This window comes from Salmo salar, chromosome ssa03, assembly GCF_905237065.1.
Source record: "Salmo salar chromosome ssa03, Ssal_v3.1, whole genome shotgun sequence".
NCBI classification, from domain to species: Eukaryota; Metazoa; Chordata; class Actinopteri; order Salmoniformes; family Salmonidae; genus Salmo; species Salmo salar.
Genome location: NC_059444.1, coordinates 12189504 through 12215638, shown reverse-complemented (window position 1 = coordinate 12215638; position 26135 = coordinate 12189504). Strand labels below are relative to the sequence as shown.

At 39.2% G+C, this 26135-nt stretch overlaps 2 protein-coding genes across 3 annotated transcripts in view; one reads left to right on the top strand and one right to left on the bottom strand.

Moving 5' to 3' along the window:
- The window catches only part of LOC106598656 (complement factor H), a 34447-nt gene extending 16346 nt beyond the window's left edge, over window positions 1-18101 (bottom strand). For both annotated transcript variants that reach the window (XM_045714501.1, XM_045714502.1), the window contains exons 1-15: window positions 17870-18101; window positions 17001-17192; window positions 16143-16322; window positions 15676-15858; window positions 15516-15551; window positions 14659-14808; window positions 13624-13815; window positions 12766-12945; window positions 12299-12481; window positions 12139-12174; window positions 11182-11523; window positions 1589-1780; window positions 731-910; window positions 264-446; window positions 104-139 (exon numbers count right to left, since the gene is read on the bottom strand). In XM_045714501.1, the coding sequence (XP_045570457.1) occupies window positions 104-139; window positions 264-446; window positions 731-910; window positions 1589-1780; window positions 11182-11523; window positions 12139-12174; window positions 12299-12481; window positions 12766-12945; window positions 13624-13815; window positions 14659-14808; window positions 15516-15551; window positions 15676-15858; window positions 16143-16322; window positions 17001-17192; window positions 17870-17954 (2350 nt within the window). In that variant the 5' untranslated portion in view covers window positions 17955-18101. The remainder of the gene's footprint in view (window positions 1-103; window positions 140-263; window positions 447-730; window positions 911-1588; window positions 1781-11181; window positions 11524-12138; window positions 12175-12298; window positions 12482-12765; window positions 12946-13623; window positions 13816-14658; window positions 14809-15515; window positions 15552-15675; window positions 15859-16142; window positions 16323-17000; window positions 17193-17869) is intronic.
- Window positions 18102-23346: 5245 nt separating this feature from the next.
- LOC106598568 (potassium channel subfamily T member 2) overlaps window positions 23347-26135 on the top strand; it is a 58269-nt gene continuing 55480 nt past the window's right edge. Inside the window, exons 1-4 of the mRNA XM_014189602.2 lie at window positions 23347-23786; window positions 24558-24637; window positions 24892-24991; window positions 25761-25805. Coding sequence (XP_014045077.1) covers window positions 23692-23786; window positions 24558-24637; window positions 24892-24991; window positions 25761-25805 — 320 coding nt within the window. The 5' untranslated portion in view covers window positions 23347-23691. The remainder of the gene's footprint in view (window positions 23787-24557; window positions 24638-24891; window positions 24992-25760; window positions 25806-26135) is intronic.

Genomic DNA, 26135 nt, shown 5'->3' with positions numbered 1-26135 from the left:
GTTTGGCCAGTTACATTGTTCAATATTGCTATTGCCAGTTTATTGCCATTGGGGTAAACAAAGCTGTTCTTGCCTAAGATACAAAATGACTGGTCACTTTTACCTGTGCTGGGCCACTCTGTGGGGGATGGAGTTTCAACTATTGAGAGGGAGGAAGGGAACAAATATCAATGATTTATTCAGAAGGGTTCAGAAGATGAAACAACCAAGGAAACAGGAGTCACACTATAGAATGATGGCTCTGACGCCAGGACTTCACTTACTGCATGTGGGACCTTTGGTCCATCCTCCAGATTGGCAAACAGTAGAGTCAGTTCCTTCCAAAGTATATGAATCCTGACATGTATAATTTAACTTAAAGCCTTCTGGGAACTTGTCCTGATATTTATGAATGATAACTGCATTGGTCACAACAGGAGGAGGTTTTCGACACAAGTCGTATTTTTCTGTAAAGAACCAAGACAGTGGAAACACAGACACTAATACATGTTGCTATGTACAGCATCTTTCTCATGCGTGACACTGACACATGCTGCTTCCACTGACAATCACTGGAATGTTTAACAAAATGAAGGAGAATACATGACGAAATGCCACCCTCTGTGGTGAAAGAGGTGAAAAAATACAGAATGTAATATTTCATTAAATGTAATGAAAAAGTCCTCATTATGTCCACATAGTGGAGCAAAACAAGGGTTTGATACAGAGACAACTCTGAGAACACACTCACCTACACAAAGTGGTAATTCTCTCCAACTCCCATTCTCACACTTAGCTGAGGGAGAGCCCTTAATTTCATGTGTTAAATCACAATCAAACCAAACAGTTTTTCCATTGGGATACCATCCATTCACATTAAGAGGTTTCTCTTTAGCATTAGGGTTATCTGGAGGAATGCAGTTGTTCTCATCTGAAAAACAAAAACATCAACTATAAACATCTTATTGAATCAACTGAGGGAGAAAAGCTAGAGTGAGGTTTGAACCAAACAGCATGTCTGTATTTATCTTAAGGTAGACAAAGTAGATGGACTAGTCTACTATCTGTGCCGTGTGCCAAAAAGAGCTGTATAGACCTTTTCCACTGTCAGGTTTTACCCCGGTGCTTGACCCAAAGTCTCAGGATTTCGTGTTTACAAAGCTGAAGCCTAAGGGCGGCCCCAGAAGGCCATATACACTAAATCAGGGCTGCCAGAGGGAGACTGGGGACTTGGGGCAGGGTTTGGAGATGTATTGTGATAGCATGTGATGTAGTTGGGAGAGTCTCTTTTAGGAGAGTTCCTGATAGTACTAGTGACCTAGTGCAATTAGGCTGTTGTACAAGGAGTTCCCTACACATTATGAAAAGAAAGCTTAAACAAAGTCATCAACAGTCTTTCCATCTTCACCTGAACAGAAAACGTGTTAACAAGCAATACAAGATTGTTGGTGACTTCCCAGTACAACATGCAGGTATTAACAGTGAGCAGTACACACTATACTCTATGAGGGCAGCAGGAACCCTCAAAGTCTTCCCATGATCTCAAACACCAATGTTCTAACAATTCATTCATGATACATTTTTTTAAAAGAATGCTCAAATCACTTACCTATGCACTGAGGTATGTGGGACCATTTTCTGTTCTCACACTTAACCATCCCCCACCACCCCTCAACCACAGGTTTCCAGCCTTTATCGCAGGCATAGTAAAGTTTAGTGCCATGCGGGTACGTTTCTTCATCCAGGTCAAAATAACCTCGATCCAGTTTGGGTTTTAGGCAGCTTCGTTGGGAATCTTGAGCTGAAATGGAGCAACCTTGGCCTAATTATCAAAGGAACAGTAAAGCTGATAACAACCAGATTACTTTATTACATTTTGAATTGTGGCGTTCTGATGCATAAATACATCACAATCCAAAAGTGTATGAGAACACTTTTGACTTTTCAAAAACCTGATGCAGACGAAGTTCTTCAGAAAGGGACACTTTTGTATTGTGAATTGTATTTCAGTGTTTGTAAGGTGTTTCAGACATCATTTCAGAATGAACTGTGCCCTATGGTGATAGTGACCAAACACAACATGACTATCAAATACCCAAGTAAGCAAAACACATATCCAAAATCTGTCTTGGGGATTCGACCACAGCCAAGGTGCGAGAAAAGCTTATGTTCAGTTGCATTTTGAATGAAACATCCCTTTAACAATTCCAATGCTTGTGATCGACCCTGAAAAGTCATCCTCACCAATGAAAGGCCTTTACCATGTAATGATCACATGTAATGGAATGGCAGTAAAGATGCCAACCACTTAGAAGTGTATGAAATGTGAGGCTCACGACCATGGAGTCCATCTGTAATAGCCCATAGACAACGTGGGAGCATAAGGTCCACTTGGTTATTTTAATCAAAATTGCCAACAAATTAAATAAACATTTTGTAAAATGAGAAGTGAATGATGCCACGTAACAAAAGCTCTTACCGTGTACTGTGCCGAGACACCAAATCAATAGAACAAAAAACAAACATTTTGGTTCACGCATTTCCCTACAAAATAGATAACCCATGCGACTCTGACAAATGCTTACTGCCGAATAAAGTAAACTGGATTTCACAAATAGTTTAGGTCAGCTGTGTGCAAGTTAATCATTGCCTAGGGCAGTTCCAAACTCTAGAGTTTCCAAATAGGCTATGTATTTTGGCGCATCTGACTGTGTTTCCAACAAAACAGAATTGTTTTGAACAGTAAGGGGTGTAGCTGACTTCAATTGCATTGTCTTATAAATAATGCTTCATGTTGTAGTTGTTGTAGGATTTTATTGGACTGTTCATCATAAATATTGTGACAGTGCAGTGCCTTTTCGTTTTACAAAAACAAATACCACCAGCAATGATGTGATAAAAGCTGACTGTTTTGAACTCAGAGAGGTGTGAATAAAGCTGACTGTTTTGAACTCAGAGAGGTGTGAATAAAGCTGACTGTTTTGAACTCAGAGAGGTGTGAATAAAGCTGACTGTTTTGAACTCAGAGATGTCAATAAAGCTGACTGTTTTGAATTCAGAGAGGTGTGAATAAAGCTGACTGTTTTGAACTCAGAGAGGTGTGAATAAAGTTGACTGTTTTAAACTCAGAGATGTCAATAAAGCTGACTGTTTTGAATTCAGAGAGGTGTGAATAAAGCTGACTGTTTTGAACTCAGAGAGGTGTGAATAAAGCTGACTGTTTTGAATTCAGAGAGGTGTGAATAAAGCTGACTTTTGAACTCAGAGAGGTGTGAATAAAGCTGACTGTTTTGAACTCAGAGAGGTGTGAATAAAGCTGACTGTTTTGAACTCAGAGAGGTGTGAATAAAGCTGACTGTTTTGAACTCAGAGAGGTGTGAATAAAGCTGACTGTTTTGAACTCAGAGAGGTGTGAATAAAGCTGACTGTTTTGAACTCAGAGAGGTGTGAATAAAGCTGACTGTTTTGAACTCAGAGAGGTGTGAATAAAGATGAATGTTTTGAACTCAGAGATGTCAATAAAGCTGACTGTTTTGAACTCAGATGTCAATAAAGCAGACTGTTTTGAACTCAGAGATGTCAAGAAAGCTAATTGTTTTGAACTCAGAGAGGTGTGAATAAAGCTGACTGTTTTAAACTCAGAGATGTCAATAAAGCTGACTGTTTTAAACTCAGAGATGTCAATAAAGCTGACTGTTTTGAACTCAGAGATGTCAATAAAGCTGACTGTTTTGAATTCAGAGAGGTGTGTCAAACAGATGTATTCGAGCCTGTCTTATGTAAAGTGTTGGAGAAAGTCCTAGCAGAACAGCTCATGTCATATCTGGATAAGCATCAGTACTTGCACCAGGAACAATTTGGATTCAGACCAAAATACTCCACTGAAACAGCAAGCTGTGTCCTACTGCAGAATATCAAGAAATCACTGGATGAGGGAAATGTGGTTGGGGCAGTCGTCCTTGACCTGAAAAAGACTTTTGACATAGTGAATCACAGGGTACTGCTCTCCAAACTCCACAAGTTGAATTTATCAGACAAAGCCATCAGCTGGTTTGGTTTACATCTTGGAAAACCGTGGACAATGTGTGGTCATCAATAACACTAAATCCACATTTCATGGGGCACCAGGGGAAACTGCATGGTCCCTCTATGAAAAACCTCTATAGGACAGTCCTCCTTCTCGTACAGAGGAGCACATGCATGGAACACTTTATCAGAAGAACATAAACTGCTGAAACATTTTAATACATTCAGAAGAAACACCAAAAACTGGTTGCTATAGCTCCAACAGTACAATCACGTATGATCTGCTGCGTGCAATCAACAGATCAATTAAGACCCGTGTACCTCCATGGTGTAAATATTAGGGATACATACAGTATGTATGAGATTTGTTTTTGTGCATATAATTGTGATAATGTACTGATAATGTACTGATCTGTGATTTTATGTGATTTTTCATTGATTATGTATTTATTTATTTTCTTTTGTGTCAATTAGAACCCAAGGGGACGGGTGTTGAAAATTACCATGTGCTAGAAACACTATAGTGCAATGCATCAGATGACTGTTTGTTCGATGTGTTAGTGTGTTTGTTTGTATTTATCCAAATGGAGGCTGCTGAGGGGAGGACGGCTCATAATAATGGCTGGAATGGATTCAGTGGAATGGAGTGAATGGAATGAAGTGAATGGAATGGAATGGAGTGAATGGAATGGAGTCAGTGGAATGGAGTGAATGGAATGGAGTGAATGGAATGAAGTGAATGGAATGGAGTCAGTGGAATGGAGTCAGTGGAATGGAGTGAATGGAATGGAGTGAATGGAATGAAGTGAATGGAATGAAGTGAATGGAATGGAGTCAGTGGAATGGAGTCAGTGGAATGGAGTCAGTGGAATGGAGTCAGTGGAATGAAGTGAATGGAATGGAGTCAGTGGAATGGAGTCAGTGGAATTGAGTGAATGGAATGGAGTCAGTGGAATGGAGTGAATGGAATGAAGTGAATGGAATGGAGTCAGTGGAATGGAGTCAGTGGAATGGAGTGAATGGAATGAAGTGAATGGAATGGAGTGAATGGAATGGAGTCAGTGTAATGGAGTCAGTGGAATGGAGTCAGTGGAATGGAGTCAGTGTAATGGAGTCAGTGGAATGAAGTGAATGGAATGGAGTCAGTGGAATGGAGTCAGTGGAATTGAGTGAATGGAATGGAGTCAGTGGAATGGAGTGAATGGAATGAAGTGAATGGAATGGAGTGAATGGAATGGAGTGAATGGAATGGAGTGAATGGAATGGAGTCAGTGGAATGGAGTCAGTGGAATGAAGTGAATGGAATGGAGTCAGTGGAATGGAGTCAGTGGAATTGAGTGAATGGAATGGAGTCAGTGGAATGGAGTGAATGGAATGGAGTCAGTGGAATGGAGTGAATGGAATGGAGTCAGTGTAATGGAGTCAGTGGAATGGAGTCAGTGGAATGGAGTCAGTGGAATGAAGTGAATGGAATGGAGTCAGTGGAATGGAGTGAATGGAATAGAGTGAATGGAATGGAGTCAGTGGAATGGAGTCAGTGGAATGGAGTGAATGGAATGGAGTCAGTGGAATGGAGTCAGTGGAATGGAGTCAGTGGAATGGAGTCAGTGGAATGGAGTGAATGAAATGGAGTCAGTGGAATGGAGTCAGTGGAATGGAGTGAATGGAATGGAGTCAGTGGAATGGAGTGAATGGAATGGAGTCAGTGGAATGGAGTCAGTGGAATGGAGTGAATGGAATGGAGTCAGTGGAATGGAGTCAGTGGAATGGAGTCAGTGGAATGGAGTCAGTGGAATGGAGTGAATGAAATGGAGTCAGTGGAATGGAGTCAGTGGAATGGAGTGAATGGAATGGAGTCAGTGGAATGGAGTCAGTGGAATGGAGTGAATGGAATGGAGTCAGTGGAATGGAGTGAATGGAATGGCATCAAACACATGTTTAGGATACAATTCTATTCAGTTTCCAATTGGCTCATTCATCCGCCTCTTCTCCCCTGTAACTATTCCCCAGGTCGTTGCTGCAAATGAGATCGTGTTCTCAGTCAACTTACCTGGTAAAATAACAGATAAATAAACTAAATAAATTCAGTCCATTCCTGGCCATTATTATGAGCAGTCCTCCCCTCAGCAGCCTCCACTGATCCAAATCAACAAAATAATAATGTAATAATACAGTGCCTTCAGAAAGTATTCACACCCCTTGACTTTTTCCACATTTTGATTCAAATTGATTTAATGGTCTTTTTTTTTGTCAACGATCTACACAAAATACTTTGTAATGTCAAAGCGGAAGAAAAATTCGAACAATTGTAAAACATTTAGGAAAAATAAGATAAGTATTCACCCCCCTGAGTCAATACACGTTAGAATCACCTTTTGCAGCGATTACAGCTGTGAGTCTTTCTGGGTAAGTCTCTAATGGCATTACAGACCTGGATTGTGTAACATTTGCCCATTATTCTTTTCAAAGTTCTTCAATGTTTTAATTGGATTTGCCCCAAACATAACACTTTGTATTCAGGACAAAAAGTGAATTGCTTTGTCATATTTTTGCAGTATTACTTTAGTGCCTTGTTGCAAACAGGATGCATGTTTTGGAATATTTGTATTCTGTACAGGATTCCTTCTTTTTACTCTGTCAATTAGGTTAGTATTGTGGAGTAACTACAATGTTGTTAATCCATCCTCAACTTTCTAAATTCACAGCCATTAAACTCTGTAACTGTTTTAACTGGTTTCCTTCCTCTCTGGCAACTGAGTTAGGAAGGATGCCTGTATCTTTGTAGAGACTGGGTGTATTGATACACCATCCAAAGTGTAATTAATAACTTCATCATGCTCAATGGGATATTCAATGTCTGCTTTTTTTTACCCATCTACCAATAGGTGCCCTTCTTTGTGAGGCACTGGAAAACCTTCCTGGTCTTTGTGGTTGAATCTGTGTTTGAAATTCACTGCTCAACTGAGGGATCTTCCAGATAATTGTATGTGTGGAGTACAGAGATGAGGAAGTCATTCAAAAGTATTGTAAAACACAATTATTGCAGACAGAGTCAGTCCATGCAACTTATTATGTGACCTTGGTAAACCTCCCTGGTCTTTGTAGTTGAATCTGTTTGAAACTCACTGCTCGGGATATTATAGATCATTGTATGTGTGGGGTATTGTATGTGTGGGGTATTGATTCGACTTTCATTGACAATCAGTAGTTTTCTGCTTTAAATGAATAGAGGATCAATATCAAATGTTTTGCTGATGAACTATTTCATCAATTGTTTACCTTCCCATTATTATATTCAACATGTATTTTTCATTACTTTTGAATCATTCAGAATGACTGTCTGAATCTTCTCAGACAGCCTCCTATCCTAAGATGGTGGACCTCCATTCCTCTCTGCTCTCCTTCTAACCCCCTGTGTTATGAGGCATATTCCATATCATGAACCAAATGTAAAAGCAACTTAATCAAACATATTATGATCTTGATTGGTGGCCAACGTGGGAAGTCCTGTCTTCCAGGGGATTTGCTGCAGCTTTGGGTTTGTTGCATTGATTCATCAGGCCTGTGAAGAAAATACACATCCTTGTTGAAGTTACAGAAGAGAATAGAGGCTCACTACAAACTACAACTAATGGCAGTATTTATGGGACTGGCCTTACCATTTCTTGATTCTATTAATGTTTATCTGACACTGAGAAAACTCCCATTGAAGTTTTCTTGAGTTTAATACCTGTGCAGAGATCCATAAACACTTACCAAATATTAGTTTAGCTGGTAACCTAAATGGGATGACATTGTAGTTCATATTTAGAATGTTATGAGGCTTACAGTAGCATATTCAGTAACTGACATGTACAACTATTGTAACTTGAAGACAGTATGTTTTCACACTTGACAAAAACCTGTGTAGAATGTGTTTCAGTTGATTATATTCTCTTTCCTACTGTTGCATTAGACTTACAACTGTTCGAAGTTAAATATCCATTCTGACATTGAACATTTGCAACAAGAGGACGACCCCAGTAATCCTTTTGTTTACAGTTCAATGTCTGACGTTCATCCTTTAGAAACATATCCTGTGTAAGATCCAACCAATAATAACGCCGTGCGTCCAGTTTGCAGCCCACTTTGTAAAAAGATAATCAATATAAAAGTGTAAATGAAGGTTTATACATTGAGTTTGTGATAATATATTTTAGAGTGACTCATTTACAGTACACATTAAATATAATAAACTAAACTAAATAATAAACAAATGAAAACATTGTGTTAATTAAGTACTGTATATTCTGTTTGTTATTGTTGTGAGTAGTACATCATACATACATGTACAACTGCCAGTGGTCACATCTCCATTCAGACATCGAACATCAGCAACAAAAGGTTTTTTCCAATAATCAGTTTCTTTACAGAGAAATGTCTGACTCTCTCCTTCCTTCACAAACATATCTTTTTTAAGATCCAGCAGGTAAAATGTCCTTTTGTCAATGGTACAGGGAGCTGTAATATAAAGAGTGGATATAAGAGTGTTAACGAAGGTTGATATATTATTAGACAAGACAATTAGGTGTGTGATGGTATCTTGGTAATTTTAGCAAGTGATTAATTTACTTACCTTTACAAATGGGTAGCTTTGACCACGTTTTATCACTATGACACATCACTTGCTCTGGGCCCACAAGTTTATAATAGTTAATGCATTTGAAGGTCAGTGCCATTCGATTTCTGTCAGAGTCACTGATAAAATCCCCATTATCAACTGTTGGCTTCTCTCCACAGCTATCAACTGAACAACAAATACAGCACTTCAGGATTACAAGAATAATGCTCATATTGTTCTGAGACATTTCAGGTCATAAACCAGGCCACTTCCAGGTGAAAGGAATTGTGGTAAAAATGTACTCTAAGCATCCATGTATAATTCATTATGATGCAGCTATAATGCATTATGAGATGTGTAATTAGCATATACAACCCCTGTATGTCTCTTGTAATCATGTCATAATGATCTGGACTAAATCTCAGCCAGAAATTGCATATAGAGACATAACAGTCCCACCGTTACGCTGCCAGTGTGATTTAGGATTTCTAACCCCTTTTTAAACAAAGTGTATTTGAGCTACAGACTTCTGGGTTGGACCATTGGATTAGTCTATTTCTTCTGCCGCCGTTGGTACCAACCTGTGTGATTAACGAGGGCGTAGCTAGAGTGGTGTCTGTGAGACAAGGGCGGATCCCAAAGGGGCCTTTTTTACAAAAACGTCTGTAGAGTCAGAATAGTTTGAGCTACAAACTATTAAAAGCTGTCTACGAACACGCACGTGTAACATGTTTTCCTTTATGACCTCACAAGCTACACAAGAGTCATTAGAAGGTAAGGGGTTCTTCTACATAGAATATCATAGAAAATCCCAGGACATAGTGTCTATAATACTGTAATAAGCTGACATAGTTGTTGTCACTCATTTTCTAATGAGCAAACATTTTCTGTACTACAGCGTTCAAATAAATTCATTTTTATCAGGTTTTCCTATGCGCACCTTATTTTTATTATTGACATTTGTTAATAAAACTCATGAATGCAACTGTTTATGTCAAATAGTTTTGTGTTCTAGCGATGGTTGTCCTAAAAAGAAAATGGGAAAACACTTCATTGTGAGGCTAAATATAAGGGCTGGACAAGCAGATACATACAAGTCAGATACATGAAAAGCCAGTTTTTGTTTGGGTCTCAGGACTGAGAGGGTTAAAGTCTTGTTATAAGACATTATAAAGGCTTGTTACAAATTATAAAGCATCACACTTGGAAGATTTAAGTAAGCATTCCTGGACTAGCTTCTGTTTGGTTCACTAAATAAGATGATAATATTAAGTCTAATGCTGAAAAGTGGAAAACAGAAAGTTTGAATTACCAGGTAAAAATGGGCCACTAGGTTGTGGTCTGGCAGAGGGTCTGACATTGGGTGAGGCCTCATCACCTGTTGGAGACAGTTACAGCAGATATCTGTAAAAATGAACCTGGTATGAAATGTGGCATTAGACACTGGAAACCACAAGACATAATAAATATATTGATTCTACAGCATTTTTACTTTTCCTGCATTAGTTTTTTGAGTGATAAACGCCATGAAACTTAGGGCTCGGATCAATCTGTATCGTGGAAATGCAGCGTTACAGCCTGATGAAATTTAAAGGCAATGTTCCTGCTTTAGCGGAGACTGCATTCACGGTGAACTCTGCATATGTCGACTCAATCGGAAATTAGCTTTACATTTGTAACGCGCAACCTAGTTAAGCTGCAGCTGGCCCAGAACAGATCGGCACGTTTTGCTCTTCATTGTAATCAGAGGGCTGATATCAATACTATACATGCCAGTCTCTATTGGCTGAGAGTTGAGGAAAGACTGACTGCATCATTTCTTCTTTATATAAGAAACATTAAGGTGTTGAAAATCCCAAATTGTTTGCATAGTCAACTTACACACAGCTCTGACACACACACTTGTCCCACCAGACATGCCACCAGGGGTCTTTTCACAGTCCCAAGGTCCAGAACAAATTCAAGAAAATGTACAGTATTATATAGAGCCCTTATTGCATGGTACTTCCTTCCTTCTCATATAGCTAAAATAAACTGAAAACCTGGTTTCTAAAAACAGGTAAAGCAACACCTCGTGGCACAATGCCTATTTGACCTAGATAGTGTGTGTGTGTGTGTGTGTGTATATATTGATATGTAGGCTACATGTGCCTTTCAAAATAACGTATGTAGTTCTGTCTTTGAGCCGTTGTTGTCTATTGATGTTCTGCATTATGTCATTCTGTATTATGTTTCATGTTTTGTGTGAACCCAGGAAGAGTAGCTGCTGCTTTTGCAACAGCTAATGGGGATCCTAATAAAATACCAACAAAAAAAATGACCAAAAACCTGTAACGTTTCAGCGATCCAGATTGAATAGAGACCTAAGGGTCTCTTACAAATAACATTGTAAATTCACACTATGTATTTAATTAATTAACCTGCTAAGAATTAGTTATAGCAGAATATTGTGGCATTATGGTACCTGCAATCGGTCTAATCAATGCCAGGTTTGTTACAATATTTATGACTGGCTGAACTAAACTGAGGAAGGAATAGGATATTTTTTATGGAATTTCTCATTTGGATGAGATTACCACTAGACGTGCTGCGGTCCCCTCCACTAGACGTGCTGCGGTCCCCTCCACTAGACGTGCTGCGGTCCCCTCCACTAGACGTGCTGCGGTCCCCTCCACTAGACGTGCTGCGGTCCCCTCCACTAGACCTGCTGCGGTCCCCTCCACTAGACCTGCTGCGGTCCCCTCCACTAGACCTGCTGCGGTCCCCTCCACTAGACGTGCTGCGGTCCCCTCCACTAGACGTGCTGCGGTCCCCTCCACTAGACGTGCTGCGGTCCCCTCCACTAGACGTGCTGCGGTCCCCTCCACTAGACGTGCCACCATTCCCTCTGTCACTCGAAGTGCTGCTGCCTCCATCACCTGTTCCACACATGACATGATTAATAACATTAATATAACATGATTAATAACATTAATATAACATGATTAATAACATTAATATAACATGATTAATAACATGAATATAACATGATTAATAACATGAATATAACATGATTAATAACAATAATATAACATGATTCATAACATTAATATAACATGATTCATAACATTAATATAACATGATTCATAACATTAATATAACATGATTCATAACATTAATATAACATGATTCATAACATTAATATAACATGATTAATAACATTAATATAACATGATTAATAACATTAATATAACATGGTTAATAACATTAGCTTGAAGGCTGTTACTACAAACTACACAGTTTTGGCCTCAACTGATGTCAATGACCCAATGTTCATAGATTTATCAGTCTGGGATGTTTTAGGAATATCAGGGGGCACAATTTGTGCAATGTAAAACATCTTATAGAAATGTCACTCACCAAACAAGAAACCTGCAGGTTTGTTTAGCTCGTTTGGCCAGTTACATTGTTCAATATTGCTATTGCCAGTTTATTGCCATTGGGGTAAACAAAGCTGTTCTTGCCTAAGATACAAAATGACTGGTCACTTTTACCTGTGCTGGGCCACTCTGTGGGGGATGGAGTTTCAACTATTGAGAGGGAGGAAGGGAACAAATATCAATGATTTATTCAGAAGGGTTCAGAAGATGAAACAACCAAGGAAACAGGAGTCACACTATAGAATGATGGCTCTGACGCCAGGACTTCACTTACTGCATGTGGGACCTTTGGTCCATCCTCCAGATTGGCAAACAGTAGAGTCAGTTCCTTCCAAAGTATATGAATCCTGACATGTATAATTTAACTTAAAGCCTTCTGGGAACTTGTCCTGATATTTATGAATGATAACTGCATTGGTCACAACAGGAGGAGGTTTTCGACACAAGTCGTATTTTTCTGTAAAGAACCAAGACAGTGGAAACACAGACACTAATACATGTTGCTATGTACAGCATCTTTCTCATGCGTGACACTGACACATGCTGCTTCCACTGACAATCACTGGAATGTTTAACAAAATGAAGGAGAATACATGACGAAATGCCACCCTCTGTGGTGAAAGAGGTGAAAAAATACAGAATGTAATATTTCATTAAATGTAATGAAAAAGTCCTCATTATGTCCACATAGTGGAGCAAAACAAGGGTTTGATACAGAGACAACTCTGAGAACACACTCACCTACACAAAGTGGTAATTCTCTCCAACTCCCATTCTCACACTTAGCTGAGGGAGAGCCCTTAATTTCATGTGTTAAATCACAATCAAACCAAACAGTTTTTCCATTGGGATACCATCCATTCACATTAAGAGGTTTCTCTTTAGCATTAGGGTTATCTGGAGGAATGCAGTTGTTCTCATCTGAAAAACAAAAACATCAACTATAAACATCTTATTGAATCAACTGAGGGAGAAAAGCTAGAGTGAGGTTTGAACCAAACAGCATGTCTGTATTTATCTTAAGGTAGACAAAGTAGATGGACTAGTCTACTATCTGTGCCGTGTGCCAAAAAGAGCTGTATAGACCTTTTCCACTGTCAGGTTTTACCCCGGTGCTTGACCCAAAGTCTCAGGATTTCGTGTTTACAAAGCTGAAGCCTAAGGGCGGCCCCAGAAGGCCATATACACTAAATCAGGGCTGCCAGAGGGAGACTGGGGACTTGGGGCAGGGTTTGGAGATGTATTGTGATAGCATGTGATGTAGTTGGGAGAGTCTCTTTTAGGAGAGTTCCTGATAGTACTAGTGACCTAGTGCAATTAGGCTGTTGTACAAGGAGTTCCCTACACATTATGAAAAGAAAGCTTAAACAAAGTCATCAACAGTCTTTCCATCTTCACCTGAACAGAAAACGTGTTAACAAGCAATACAAGATTGTTGGTGACTTCCCAGTACAACATGCAGGTATTAACAGTGAGCAGTACACACTATACTCTATGAGGGCAGCAGGAACCCTCAAAGTCTTCCCATGATCTCAAACACCAATGTTCTAACAATTCATTCATGATACATTTTTTTAAAAGAATGCTCAAATCACTTACCTATGCACTGAGGTATGTGGGACCATTTTCTGTTCTCACACTTAACCATCCCCCACCACCCCTCAACCACAGGTTTCCAGCCTTTATCGCAGGCATAGTAAAGTTTAGTGCCATGCGGGTACGTTTCTTCATCCAGGTCAAAATAACCTCGATCCAGTTTGGGTTTTAGGCAGCTTCGTTGGGAATCTTGAGCTGAAATGGAGCAACCTTGGCCTAATTATCAAAGGAACAGTAAAGCTGATAACAACCAGATTACTTTATTACATTTTGAATTGTGGCGTTCTGATGCATAAATACATCACAATCCAAAAGTGTATGAGAACACTTTTGACTTTTCAAAAACCTGATGCAGACGAGTTCTTCAGAAAGGGACACTTTTGTATTGTGAATTGTATTTCAGTGTTTGTAAGGTGTTTCAGACATCATTTCAGAATGAACTGTGCCCTATGGTGATAGTGACCAAACACAACATGACTATCAAATACCCAAGTAAGCAAAACACATATCCAAAATCTGTCTTGGGGATTCGACCACAGCCAAGGTGCGAGAAAAGCTTATGTTCAGTTGCATTTTGAATGAAACATCCCTTTAACAATTCCAATGCTTGTGATCGACCCTGAAAAGTCATCCTCACCAATGAAAGGCCTTTACCATGTAATGATCACATGTAATGGAATGGCAGTAAAGATGCCAACCACTTAGAAGTGTATGAAATGTGAGGCTCACGACCATGGAGTCCATCTGTAATAGCCCATAGACAACGTGGGAGCATAAGGTCCACTTGGTTATTTTAATCAAAATTGCCAACAAATTAAATAAACATTTTGTAAAATGAGAAGTGAATGATGCCACGTAACAAAAGCAGAATATTGTGGCATTATGGTACCTGCAATCGGTCTAATCAATGCCAGGTTTGTTACAATATTTATGACTGGCTGAACTAAACTGAGGAAGGAATAGGATATTTTTTTATGGAATTTCTCATTTGGATGAGATTACCACTAGACGTGCTGCCTCCCTACGCGGCGTCCCCTCCACTAGACGTGCTGCGGTCCCCTCCACTAGACGTGCTGCGGTCCCCTCCACTAGACGTGCTGCGGTCCCCTCCACTAGACGTGCTGCGGTCCCCTCCACTAGACGTGCCACCATTCCCTCTGTCACTCGAAGTGCTGCTGCCTCCATCACCTGTTCCACACATGACATGATTAATAACATTAATATAACATGATTAATAACATTAATATAACATGATTAATAACATGAATATAACATGATTAATAACATGAATATAACATGATTAATAACATTAATATAACATGATTCATAACATTAATATAACATGATTCATAACATTAATATAACATGATTAATAACATTAATATAACATGATTAATAACATTAATATAACATGATTAATAACATTAATATAACATGATTCATAACATTAATATAACATGATTCATAACATTAATATAACATGATTCATAACATTAATATAACATGATTCATAACATTAATATAACATGATTAATAACATTACTATAACATGATTAATAACATTAATATAACATGATTAATAACATTAATATAACATGGTTAATAACATTAGCTTGAAGGCTGTTACTACAAACTACACAGTTTTGGCCTCAACTGATGTCAATGACCCAATGTTCATAGATTTATCAGTCTGGGATGTTTTAGGAATATCAGGGGGCACAATTTGTGCAATGTAAAACATCTTATAGAAATGTCACTCACCAAACAAGAAACCTGCAGGTTTGTTTAGCTCGTTTGGCCAGTTACATTGTTCAATATTGCTATTGCCAGTTTATTGCCATTGGGGTAAACAAAGCTGTTCTTGCCTAAGATACAAAATGACTGGTCACTTTTACCTGTGCTGGGCCACTCTGTGGGGGATGGAGTTTCAACTATTGAGAGGGAGGAAGGGAACAAATATCAATGATTTATTCAGAAGGGTTCAGAAGATGAAACAACCAAGGAAACAGGAGTCACACTATAGAATGATGGCTCTGACGCCAGGACTTCACTTACTGCATGTGGGACCTTTGGTCCATCCTCCAGATTGGCAAACAGTAGAGTCAGTTCCTTCCAAAGTATATGAATCCTGACATGTATAATTTAACTTAAAGCCTTCTGGGAACTTGTCCTGATATTTATGAATGATAACTGCATTGGTCACAACAGGAGGAGGTTTTCGACACAAGTCGTATTTTTCTGTAAAGAACCAAGACAGTGGAAACACAGACACTAATACATGTTGCTATGTACAGCATCTTTCTCATGCGTGACACTGACACATGCTGCTTCCACTGACAATCACTGGAATGTTTAACAAAATGAAGGAGAATACATGACGAAATGCCACCCTCTGTGGTGAAAGAGGTGAAAAAATACAGAATGTAATATTTCATTAAATGTAATGAAAAAGTCCTCATTATGTCCACATAGTGGAGCAAAACAAGGGTTTGATACAGAGACAACTCTGAGAACACACTCACCTACACAAAGTGGTAATTCTCTCCAACTCCCATTCTCACACTTAGCTGAGGGAGAGCCCTTAATTTCATGTGTTAAATCACAATCAAACCAAACAGTTTTTCCATTGGGATACCATCCATTCACATTAAGAGGTTTCTCTTTAGCATTAGGGTTATCTGGAGGAATGCAGTTGTTCTCATCTGAAAAACAAAAACATCAACTATAAACATCTTATTGAATCAACTGAGGGAGAAAAGCTAGAGTGAGGTTTGAACCAAACAGCATGTCTGTATTTATCTTAAGGTAGACAAAGTAGATGGACTAGTCTACTATCTGTGCCGTGTGCCAAAAAGGGCTGTATAGACCTTTTCCACTGTCAGGTTTTACCCCGGTGCTTGACCCAAAGTCTCAGGATTTCGTGTTTACAAAGCTGAAGCCTAAGGGCGGCCCCAGAAGGCCATATACACTAAATCAGGGCTGCCAGAGGGAGACTGGGGACTTGGGGCAGGGTTTGGAGATGTATTGTGATAGCATGTGATGTAGTTGGGAGAGTCTCTTTTAGGAGAGTTCCTGATAGTACTAGTGACCTAGTGCAATTAGGCTGTTGTACAAGGAGTTCCCTACACATTATGAAAAGAAAGCTTAAACAAAGTCATCAACAGTCTTTCCATCTTCACCTGAACAGAAAACGTGTTAACAAGCAATACAAGATTGTTGGTGACTTCCCAGTACAACATGCAGGTATTAACAGTGAGCAGTACACACTATACTCTATGAGGGCAGCAGGAACCCTCAAAGTCTTCCCATGATCTCAAACACCAATGTTCTAACAATTCATTCATGATACATTTTTTTAAAAGAATGCTCAAATCACTTACCTATGCACTGAGGTATGTGGGACCATTTTCTGTTCTCACACTTAACCATCCCCCACCACCCCTCAACCACAGGTTTCCAGCCTTTATCGCAGGCATAGTAAAGTTTAGTGCCATGCGGGTACGTTTCTTCATCCAGGTCAAAATAACCTCGATCCAGTTTGGGTTTTAGGCAGCTTCGTTGGGAATCTTGAGCTGAAATGGAGCAACCTTGGCCTAATTATCAAAGGAACAGTAAAGCTGATAACAACCAGATTACTTTATTACATTTTGAATTGTGGCGTTCTGATGCATAAATACATCACAATCCAAAAGTGTATGAGAACACTTTTGACTTTTCAAAAACCTGATGCAGACGAGTTCTTCAGAAAGGGACACTTTTGTATTGTGAATTGTATTTCAGTGTTTGTAAGGTGTTTCAGACATCATTTCAGAATGAACTGTGCCCTATGGTGATAGTGACCAAACACAACATGACTATCAAATACCCAAGTAAGCAAAACACATATCCAAAATCTGTCTTGGGGATTCGACCACAGCCAAGGTGCGAGAAAAGCTTATGTTCAGTTGCATTTTGAATGAAACATCCCTTTAACAATTCCAATGCTTGTGATCGACCCTGAAAAGTCATCCTCACCAATGAAAGGCCTTTACCATGTAATGATCACATGTAATGGAATGGCAGTAAAGATGCCAACCACTTAGAAGTGTATGAAATGTGAGGCTCACGACCATGGAGTCCATCTGTAATAGCCCATAGACAACGTGGGAGCATAAGGTCCACTTGGTTATTTTAATCAAAATTGCCAACAAATTAAATAAACATTTTGTAAAATGAGAAGTGAATGATGCCACGTAACAAAAGCTCTTACCGTGTACTGTGCCGAGACACCAAATCAATAGAACAAAAAACAAACATTTTGGTTCACGCATTTCCCTACAAAATAGATAACCCATGCGACTCTGACAAATGCTTACTGCCGAATAAAGTAAACTGGATTTCACAAATAGTTTAGGTCAGCTGTGTGCAAGTTAATCATTGCCTAGGGCAGTTCCAAACTCTAGAGTTTCCAAATAGGCTATGTATTTTGGCGCATCTGACTGTGTTTCCAACAAAACAGAATTGTTTTGAACAGTAAGGGGTGTAGCTGACTTCAATTGCATTGTCTTATAAATAATGCTTCATGTTGTAGTTGTTGTAGGATTTTATTGGACTGTTCATCATAAATATTGTGACAGTGCAGTGCCTTTTCGTTTTACAAAAACAAATACCACCAGCAATGATGTGATAAAAGCTGACTGTTTTGAACTCAGAGAGGTGTGAATAAAGCTGACTGTTTTGAACTCAGAGAGGTGTGAATAAAGTTGACTGTTTTAAACTCAGAGATGTCAATAAAGCTGACTGTTTTGAATTCAGAGAGGTGTGAATAAAGCTGACTGTTTTGAACTCAGAGAGGTGTGAATAAAGCTGACTGTTTTGAACTCAGAGAGGTGTGAATAAAGTTGACTGTTTTAAACTCAGAGATGTCAATAAAGCTGACTGTTTTGAATTCAGAGAGGTGTGAATAAAGCTGACTGTTTTGAATTCAGAGAGGTGTGAATAAAGCTGACTGTTTTGAACTCAGAGAGGTGTGAATAAAGCTGTCTGTTTTGAACTCAGAGAGGTGTGAATAAAGCTGACTGTTTTGAACTCAGAGAGGTGTGAATAAAGCTGACTGTTTTGAACTCAGAGAGGTGTGAATAAAGCTGACTGTTTTGAACTCAGAGAGGTGTGAATAAAGCTGACTGTTTTGAACTCAGAGAGGTGTGAATAAAGCTGACTGTTTTGAACTCAGAGAGGTGTGAATAAAGTTGACTGTTTTAAACTCAGAGATGTCAATAAAGCTGACTGTTTTGAATTCAGAGAGGTGTGAATAAAGCTGACTGTTTTGAATTCAGAGAGGTGTGAATAAAGCTGACTTTTGAACTCAGAGAGGTGTGAATAAAGCTGACTGTTTTGAACTCAGAGAGGTGTGAATAAAGCTGACTGTTTTGAACTCAGAGAGGTGTGAATAAAGCTGACTGTTTTGAACTCAGAGAGGTGTGAATAAAGCTGACTGTTTTGAACTCAGAGAGGTGTGAATAAAGCTGACTGTTTTGAACTCAGAGAGGTGTGAATAAAGCTGACTGTTTTGAACTCAGAGGTGTGAATAAAGATGAATGTTTTGAACTCAGAGATGTCAATAAAGCTGACTGTTTTGAACTCAGAGAGGTGTGAATAAAGATGAATGTTTTGAACTCAGAGAGGTGTCAATAAAGCTGACTGTTTTAAACTCAGAGATGTCAATAAAGCAGACTGTTTTGAACTCAGAGATGTCAAGAAAGCTAATTGTTTTGAACTCAGAGAGGTGTGAATAAAGCTGACTGTTTTAAACTCAGAGATGTCAATAAAGCTGACTGTTTTAAACTCAGAGATGTCAATAAAGCTGACTGTTTTGAACTCAGAGATGTCAATAAAGCTGACTGTTTTGAATTCAGAGAGGTGTGTCAAACAGATGTATTCGAGCCTGTCTTATGTAAAGTGTTGGAGAAAGTCCTAGCAGAACAGCTCATGTCATATCTGGATAAGCATCAGTACTTGCACCAGGAACAATTTGGATTCAGACCAAAATACTCCACTGAAACAGCAAGCTGTGTCCTACTGCAGAATATCAAGAAATCACTGGATGAGGGAAATGTGGTTGGGGCAGTCGTCCTTGACCTGAAAAAGACTTTTGACATAGTGAATCACAGGGTACTGCTCTCCAAACTCCACAAGTTGAATTTATCAGACAAAGCCATCAGCTGGTTTGGTTTACATCTTGGAAAACCGTGGACAATGTGTGGTCATCAATAACACTAAATCCACATTTCATGGGGCACCAGGGGAAACTGCATGGTCCCTCTATGAAAAACCTCTATAGGACAGTCCTCCTTCTCGTACAGAGGAGCACATGCATGGAACACTTTATCAGAAGAACATAAACTGCTGAAACATTTTAATACATTCAGAAGAAACACCAAAAACTGGTTGCTATAGCTCCAACAGTACAATCACGTATGATCTGCTGCGTGCAATCAACAGATCAATTAAGACCCGTGTACCTCCATGGTGTAAATATTAGGGATACATACAGTATGTATGAGATTTGTTTTTGTGCATATAATTGTGATAATGTACTGATAATGTACTGATCTGTGATTTTATGTGATTTTTCATTGATTATGTATTTATTTATTTTCTTTTGTGTCAATTAGAACCCAAGGGGACGGGTGTTGAAAATTACCATGTGCTAGAAACACTATAGTGCAATGCATCAGATGACTGTTTGTTCGATGTGTTAGTGTGTTTGTTTGTATTTATCCAAATGGAGGCTGCTGAGGGGAGGACGGCTCATAATAATGGCTGGAATGGATTCAGTGGAATGGAGTGAATGGAATGAAGTGAATGGAATGGAATGGAGTGAATGGAATGGAGTCAGTGGAATGGAGTCAGTGGAATGGAGTGAATGGAATGGAGTGAATGGAATGGAGTCAGTGGAATGGAGTGAATGGAATGGAGTGAATGGAATGAAGTGAATGGAATGGAGTAAATGGAATGGAGTAAATGGAATGGAGTCAGTGGAATGGAGTCAGTGGAATGGAGTGAATGGAATGGAGTGAATGGAATGAAGTGAATGGAATGGAGTCAGTGGAATGGAGTCAGTGGAATGGAGTGAATGGAATGGAGTGAATGGAATGAAGTGAATGGAATGAAGTGAATGGAATGGAGTCAGTGGAATGGAGTCAGTGGAATGGAGTCAGTGGAATGGAGTCAGTGGAATGAAGTGAATGGAATGGAGTCAGTGGAATGGAGTCAGTGGAATTGAGTGAATGGAATGGAGTCAGTGGAATGGAGTGAATGGAATGAAGTGAATGGAATGGAGTGAATGGAATGGAGTCAGTGTAATGGAGTCAGTGGAATGGAGTCAGTGGAATGGAGTCAGTGTAATGGAGTCAGTGGAATGAAGTGAATGGAATGGAGTCAGTGGAATGGAGTCAGTGGAATTGAGTGAATGGAATGGAGTCAGTGGAATGGAGTGAATGGAATGAAGTGAATGGAATGGAGTGAATGGAATGGAGTGAATGGAATGGAGTCAGTGGAATGGAGTCAGTGGAATGGAGTCAGTGGAATGAAGTGAATGGAATGGAGTCAGTGGAATGGAGTCAGTGGAATTGAGTGAATGGAATGGAGTCAGTGGAATGGAGTGAATGGAATGGAGTCAGTGGAATGGAGTGAATGGAATGGAGTCAGTGGAATGGAGTGAATGGAATGGAGTCAGTGTAATGGAGTCAGTGGAATGGAGTCAGTGGAATGAAGTGAATGGAATGGAGTCAGTGGAATGGAGTCAGTGGAATTGAGTGAATGGAATAGAGTGAATGGAATGGAGTCAGTGGAATGGAGTCAGTGGAATGGAGTGAATGGAATGGAGTCAGTGGAATGGAGTCAGTGGAATGGAGTGAATGGAATGGAGTCAGTGGAATGGAGTGAATGGAATGGAGTCAGTGGAATGGAGTCAGTGGAATGGAGTCAGTGGAATGGAGTGAATGGAATGGAGTCAGTGGAATGGAGTCAGTGGAATGGAGTCAGTGGAATGGAGTCAGTGGAATGGAGTCAGTGGAATGGAGTGAATGGAATGGAGTCAGTGGAATGGAGTCAGTGGAATGGAGTGAATGGAATGGAGTCAGTGGAATGGAGTCAGTGGAATCGAGTGAATGGAATGGAGTCAGTGGAATGGAGTGAATGGAATGGCATCAAACACATGTTTAGGATACAATTCTATTCAGTTTCCAATTGGCTCATTCATCCGCCTCTTCTCCCCTGTAACTATTCCCCAGGTCGTTGCTGCAAATGAGATCGTGTTCTCAGTCAACTTACCTGGTAAAATAACAGATAAATAAACTAAATAAATTCAGTCCATTCCTGGCCATTATTATGAGCAGTCCTCCCCTCAGCAGCCTCCACTGATCCAAATCAACAAAATAATAATGTAATAATACAGTGCCTTCAGAAAGTATTCACACCCCTTGACTTTTTCCACATTTTGATTCAAATTGATTTAATGGTCTTTTTTTTGTCAACGATCTACACAAAATACTTTGTAATGTCAAAGCGGAAGAAAAATTCGAACAATTGTAAAACATTTAGGAAAAATAAGATAAGTATTCACCCCCCTGAGTCAATACACGTTAGAATCACCTTTTGCAGCGATTACAGCTGTGAGTCTTTCTGGGTAAGTCTCTAATGGCATTACAGACCTGGATTGTGTAACATTTGCCCATTATTCTTTTCAAAGTTCTTCAATGTTTTAATTGGATTTGCCCCAAACATAACACTTTGTATTCAGGACAAAAAGTGAATTGCTTTGTCATATTTTTGCAGTATTACTTTAGTGCCTTGTTGCAAACAGGATGCATGTTTTGGAATATTTGTATTCTGTACAGGATTCCTTCTTTTTACTCTGTCAATTAGGTTAGTATTGTGGAGTAACTACAATGTTGTTAATCCATCCTCAACTTTCTAAATTCACAGCCATTAAACTCTGTAACTGTTTTAACTGGTTTCCTTCCTCTCTGGCAACTGAGTTAGGAAGGATGCCTGTATCTTTGTAGAGACTGGGTGTATTGATACACCATCCAAAGTGTAATTAATAACTTCATCATGCTCAATGGGATATTCAATGTCTGCTTTTTTTTACCCATCTACCAATAGGTGCCCTTCTTTGTGAGGCACTGGAAAACCTTCCTGGTCTTTGTGGTTGAATCTGTGTTTGAAATTCACTGCTCAACTGAGGGATCTTCCAGATAATTGTATGTGTGGAGTACAGAGATGAGGAAGTCATTCAAAAGTATTGTAAAACACAATTATTGCAGACAGAGTCAGTCCATGCAACTTATTATGTGACCTTGGTAAACCTCCCTGGTCTTTGTAGTTGAATCTGTTTGAAACTCACTGCTCGGGATATTATAGATCATTGTATGTGTGGGGTAAAACACTCAGTCCATGCAACTTATTATGTGACTTTTTAAGCACATTATTACTCCTGAACTTATTTAGGCTTGCCATAACAAAGGGCTTGAATACTTGTTGACTCAAGACATTTCAGCTTTTCCTTTTTTATTAATTTGTAAAAATGTTGATCCAATTAAATCCATTTTAAATGCAGGCTGAAACACACCAAAATGTGGAAAAGGTCAAGGGGTGTGAATACTTTCTGGAGGCGCTGTATATATTGAAATCGTCCTTAATCATCATCACCAATAAACCGACGACTCCAGTGACTGCAATGTGCGCTTCAGATGTTGCGGACACTGATACCCACGCAAAGCGCCTCAAGAGGTTATAGAATGATGCAATTGGACTTTGGGTGTAGTCGCACGTGCACTGCCAAGGATGCTCAACAATGGGACGATTTTGAATAATTAGCCTATAGCGGCTTCCTTGTTTTCCAAATAATGTAACAACATTTGTGTGATGTATGCAGTCATTTCGAGCGCTTGGAGTGAGAAGACACACATTTTGTGCACTCGGAGTACAACAATTGTTTTAAAATACAGTCATAAAAGTGTGCATTTGAGATCTGGATTGATGATCTGGATTTTTTTTCGGCTGATGTAGCTACAGCAGAGGAAAACTATGGTTGATTTGGAGAGCGAAGTACCCCCTCTTCCCCCGAAGTATAGATTCAGAGACTTACTCCTCGGGGACCAGAATTTACAAAATGATGACAGGTAGGTTCAGTTTGTTTGACATCATGTTAACTACAATTATAAAAAATGACGTGGTTAAACATTGTTGTAGCTAGTACAAAACGTAAGGTTGGTGGAGACATTTTAAAAAACATGTTTACTTGTTCAATACAATAGTAGATTTTGTGTTGTGATTTTGTGTTTTGCAAAGTGTAGTTGGAGAGGGGAAGAGAATGACTATGCTAATAGTGCACCCCTTAGAACAAATCTGTGGGGGTTACATTTGTATAAAGACCTACAGTGTCATGGTGCTGGCATAAGAAGGGAATGAGACTATGATTGGCATACAGCAGTAGTTGATAGTCCAGGGTCAAAGTTTATTTAGAGTTTGTACCTGTAGAATCTAGCCCTTTCTTTTAATGTGTGGAATGTTATTCATAATTGAATCATTAATAAACATTTGTTTTAAACCGCTGAAAATCAGGTGTTTCTATATCAAACGGTTTTGTTATATTTCAGTCTTCTGTGATGTATATAAAGTGTAATATTGGGAAGCAAACTCAAAATGGAGTACATTTAAACTCTATATCTGTCATGGTACAGGTGTTTTTAAGCTCATAACCATGTGTGTGTGTCGTATACTTTTGTTTCAAAGTAGATTTGTTTAAGACCACCAAGAATCACTCTGTGACCCTGATTTAGCCCACTGCCGTAAAAGGTTAATACCCAGCCTTAGCCATGCTCCAAAACGTAGTAAATATGACATTATTCATTTTATTTACAGAAACAATTTATATTTATTTTTTCCCCAAGGGTGCAAGTAGAATTTTACGCCAATGAAAGTACTTTCAAAGAGAGACTTAAACTGTTCTTCATCAAAAACCAAAGATCAAGTAAGTAATCATTTTTTAAATGTGTAACGTTAGTCACAGTCGAACTACACTATATTCTGTGCCTAAATCTGATTTGTACTTTTTTAAAGAGGGAAACATACACCTTTTGCATCAGTAACAAACAGCATTGGTTATAACTGTTGAACCAGTTATAACTAAGGGACCCAGATGTTCTCCTGGTCAAGTCACATGGTGAGGAAGTACTCCTGACCCTAGGTATGACATTATAACCTCTCTGTCTCTCTGTCTCCCAGGCCTGAGACGACGAGTGTTCGACTTCTCCATAAAGGTCCTGAGCTGTGTCCTATACATGTGTCGTGTGTTGACAGATGACCCATCCAAAGGACATGGCTGGTAAGGACATTCATTCCATGTGTTGTAGGTGCATTTACATACCACGTGGAGTTCACTGAATTGTCACAGAAATGTTGCTTTTTATAACTCCAATAGAAGAAAAAGGGATAATTCGAAGAGAATGTAGAAGTATCAGTCATTAGCGGTACTAAACCGTGCCATGGCAATTCTCAATGACAATGATTCTAACACTTTTATTTCTATGCCTGGAAACAGAGGAAGTGAATGCACTGAACATGTTGAAAATGTTAGAATCCACTGTCAATCAAGGACATCATAACCATGTCTGTGTGGTGATGTGGGAAAGAAAACACTGGTGCATCCAGTGGCTGACTATGGGTGTGCTCTTGACCTTTAGTCAGTGTAGCTTTAGTTGGGTTACTTATGTAAGCTTTGTAAAAACTCTCGTGCAGTAAAGTCATCTCATCTGGAAACATAAGCGAATAAGAGTCGGGTCGCTGTGTACTTAGTAAGTTGTGATAAAAGGATAATATTTGTATATACTGTCAGTTCACTCACAGTCGTCCTCCAATCTTTTTTCTATTTCTCAAGTGTTACTGTTCTACTTGAATTTTTTTAATGTATTTTTTATAGTAATACTGATATTGATTACTACATTGTTGGGAAAGAGTGAGCAAGAAAGGCATTTCACTGTACTTGTGCATGTGACAATAAAAACATGACTGTAGAATGTATTTTTATTCAATAGTATTCTGCACAGTTAGACATTGTTGTTCATTAATTGTCTATCTTTTTGTTTTCCTTACAGCTGGGGATGCCCTAATCAAACGTACATATTTTTAAAGATTGACTGGTTAGTGTTTAATCTACCCTCTTCTAATCGAGTGTTAAATAAAAGCCAAAGAGAAGGTCCTGTGTAACTCAGTTGGTAGTGCAAGGTGCTTGCAATGCAACAATAGTGGGTTTGATTCCCGGGACCACCCCATATGTAAAATGTATGCACGCATGACTGTAAGCCGCTCTGGATAAAATTGTCTGCTAAATTGCATATACTCCGAGTGTACAAAACATTAGGAGAAGCATATTCAGACATGGGCCTAATATGTCAGTGGTTGCCTGGTAACAATGCATGGAAGCGTAATATGTCAGTGGTTGCCTGGTAACATGGAGACCAGATCGCGCT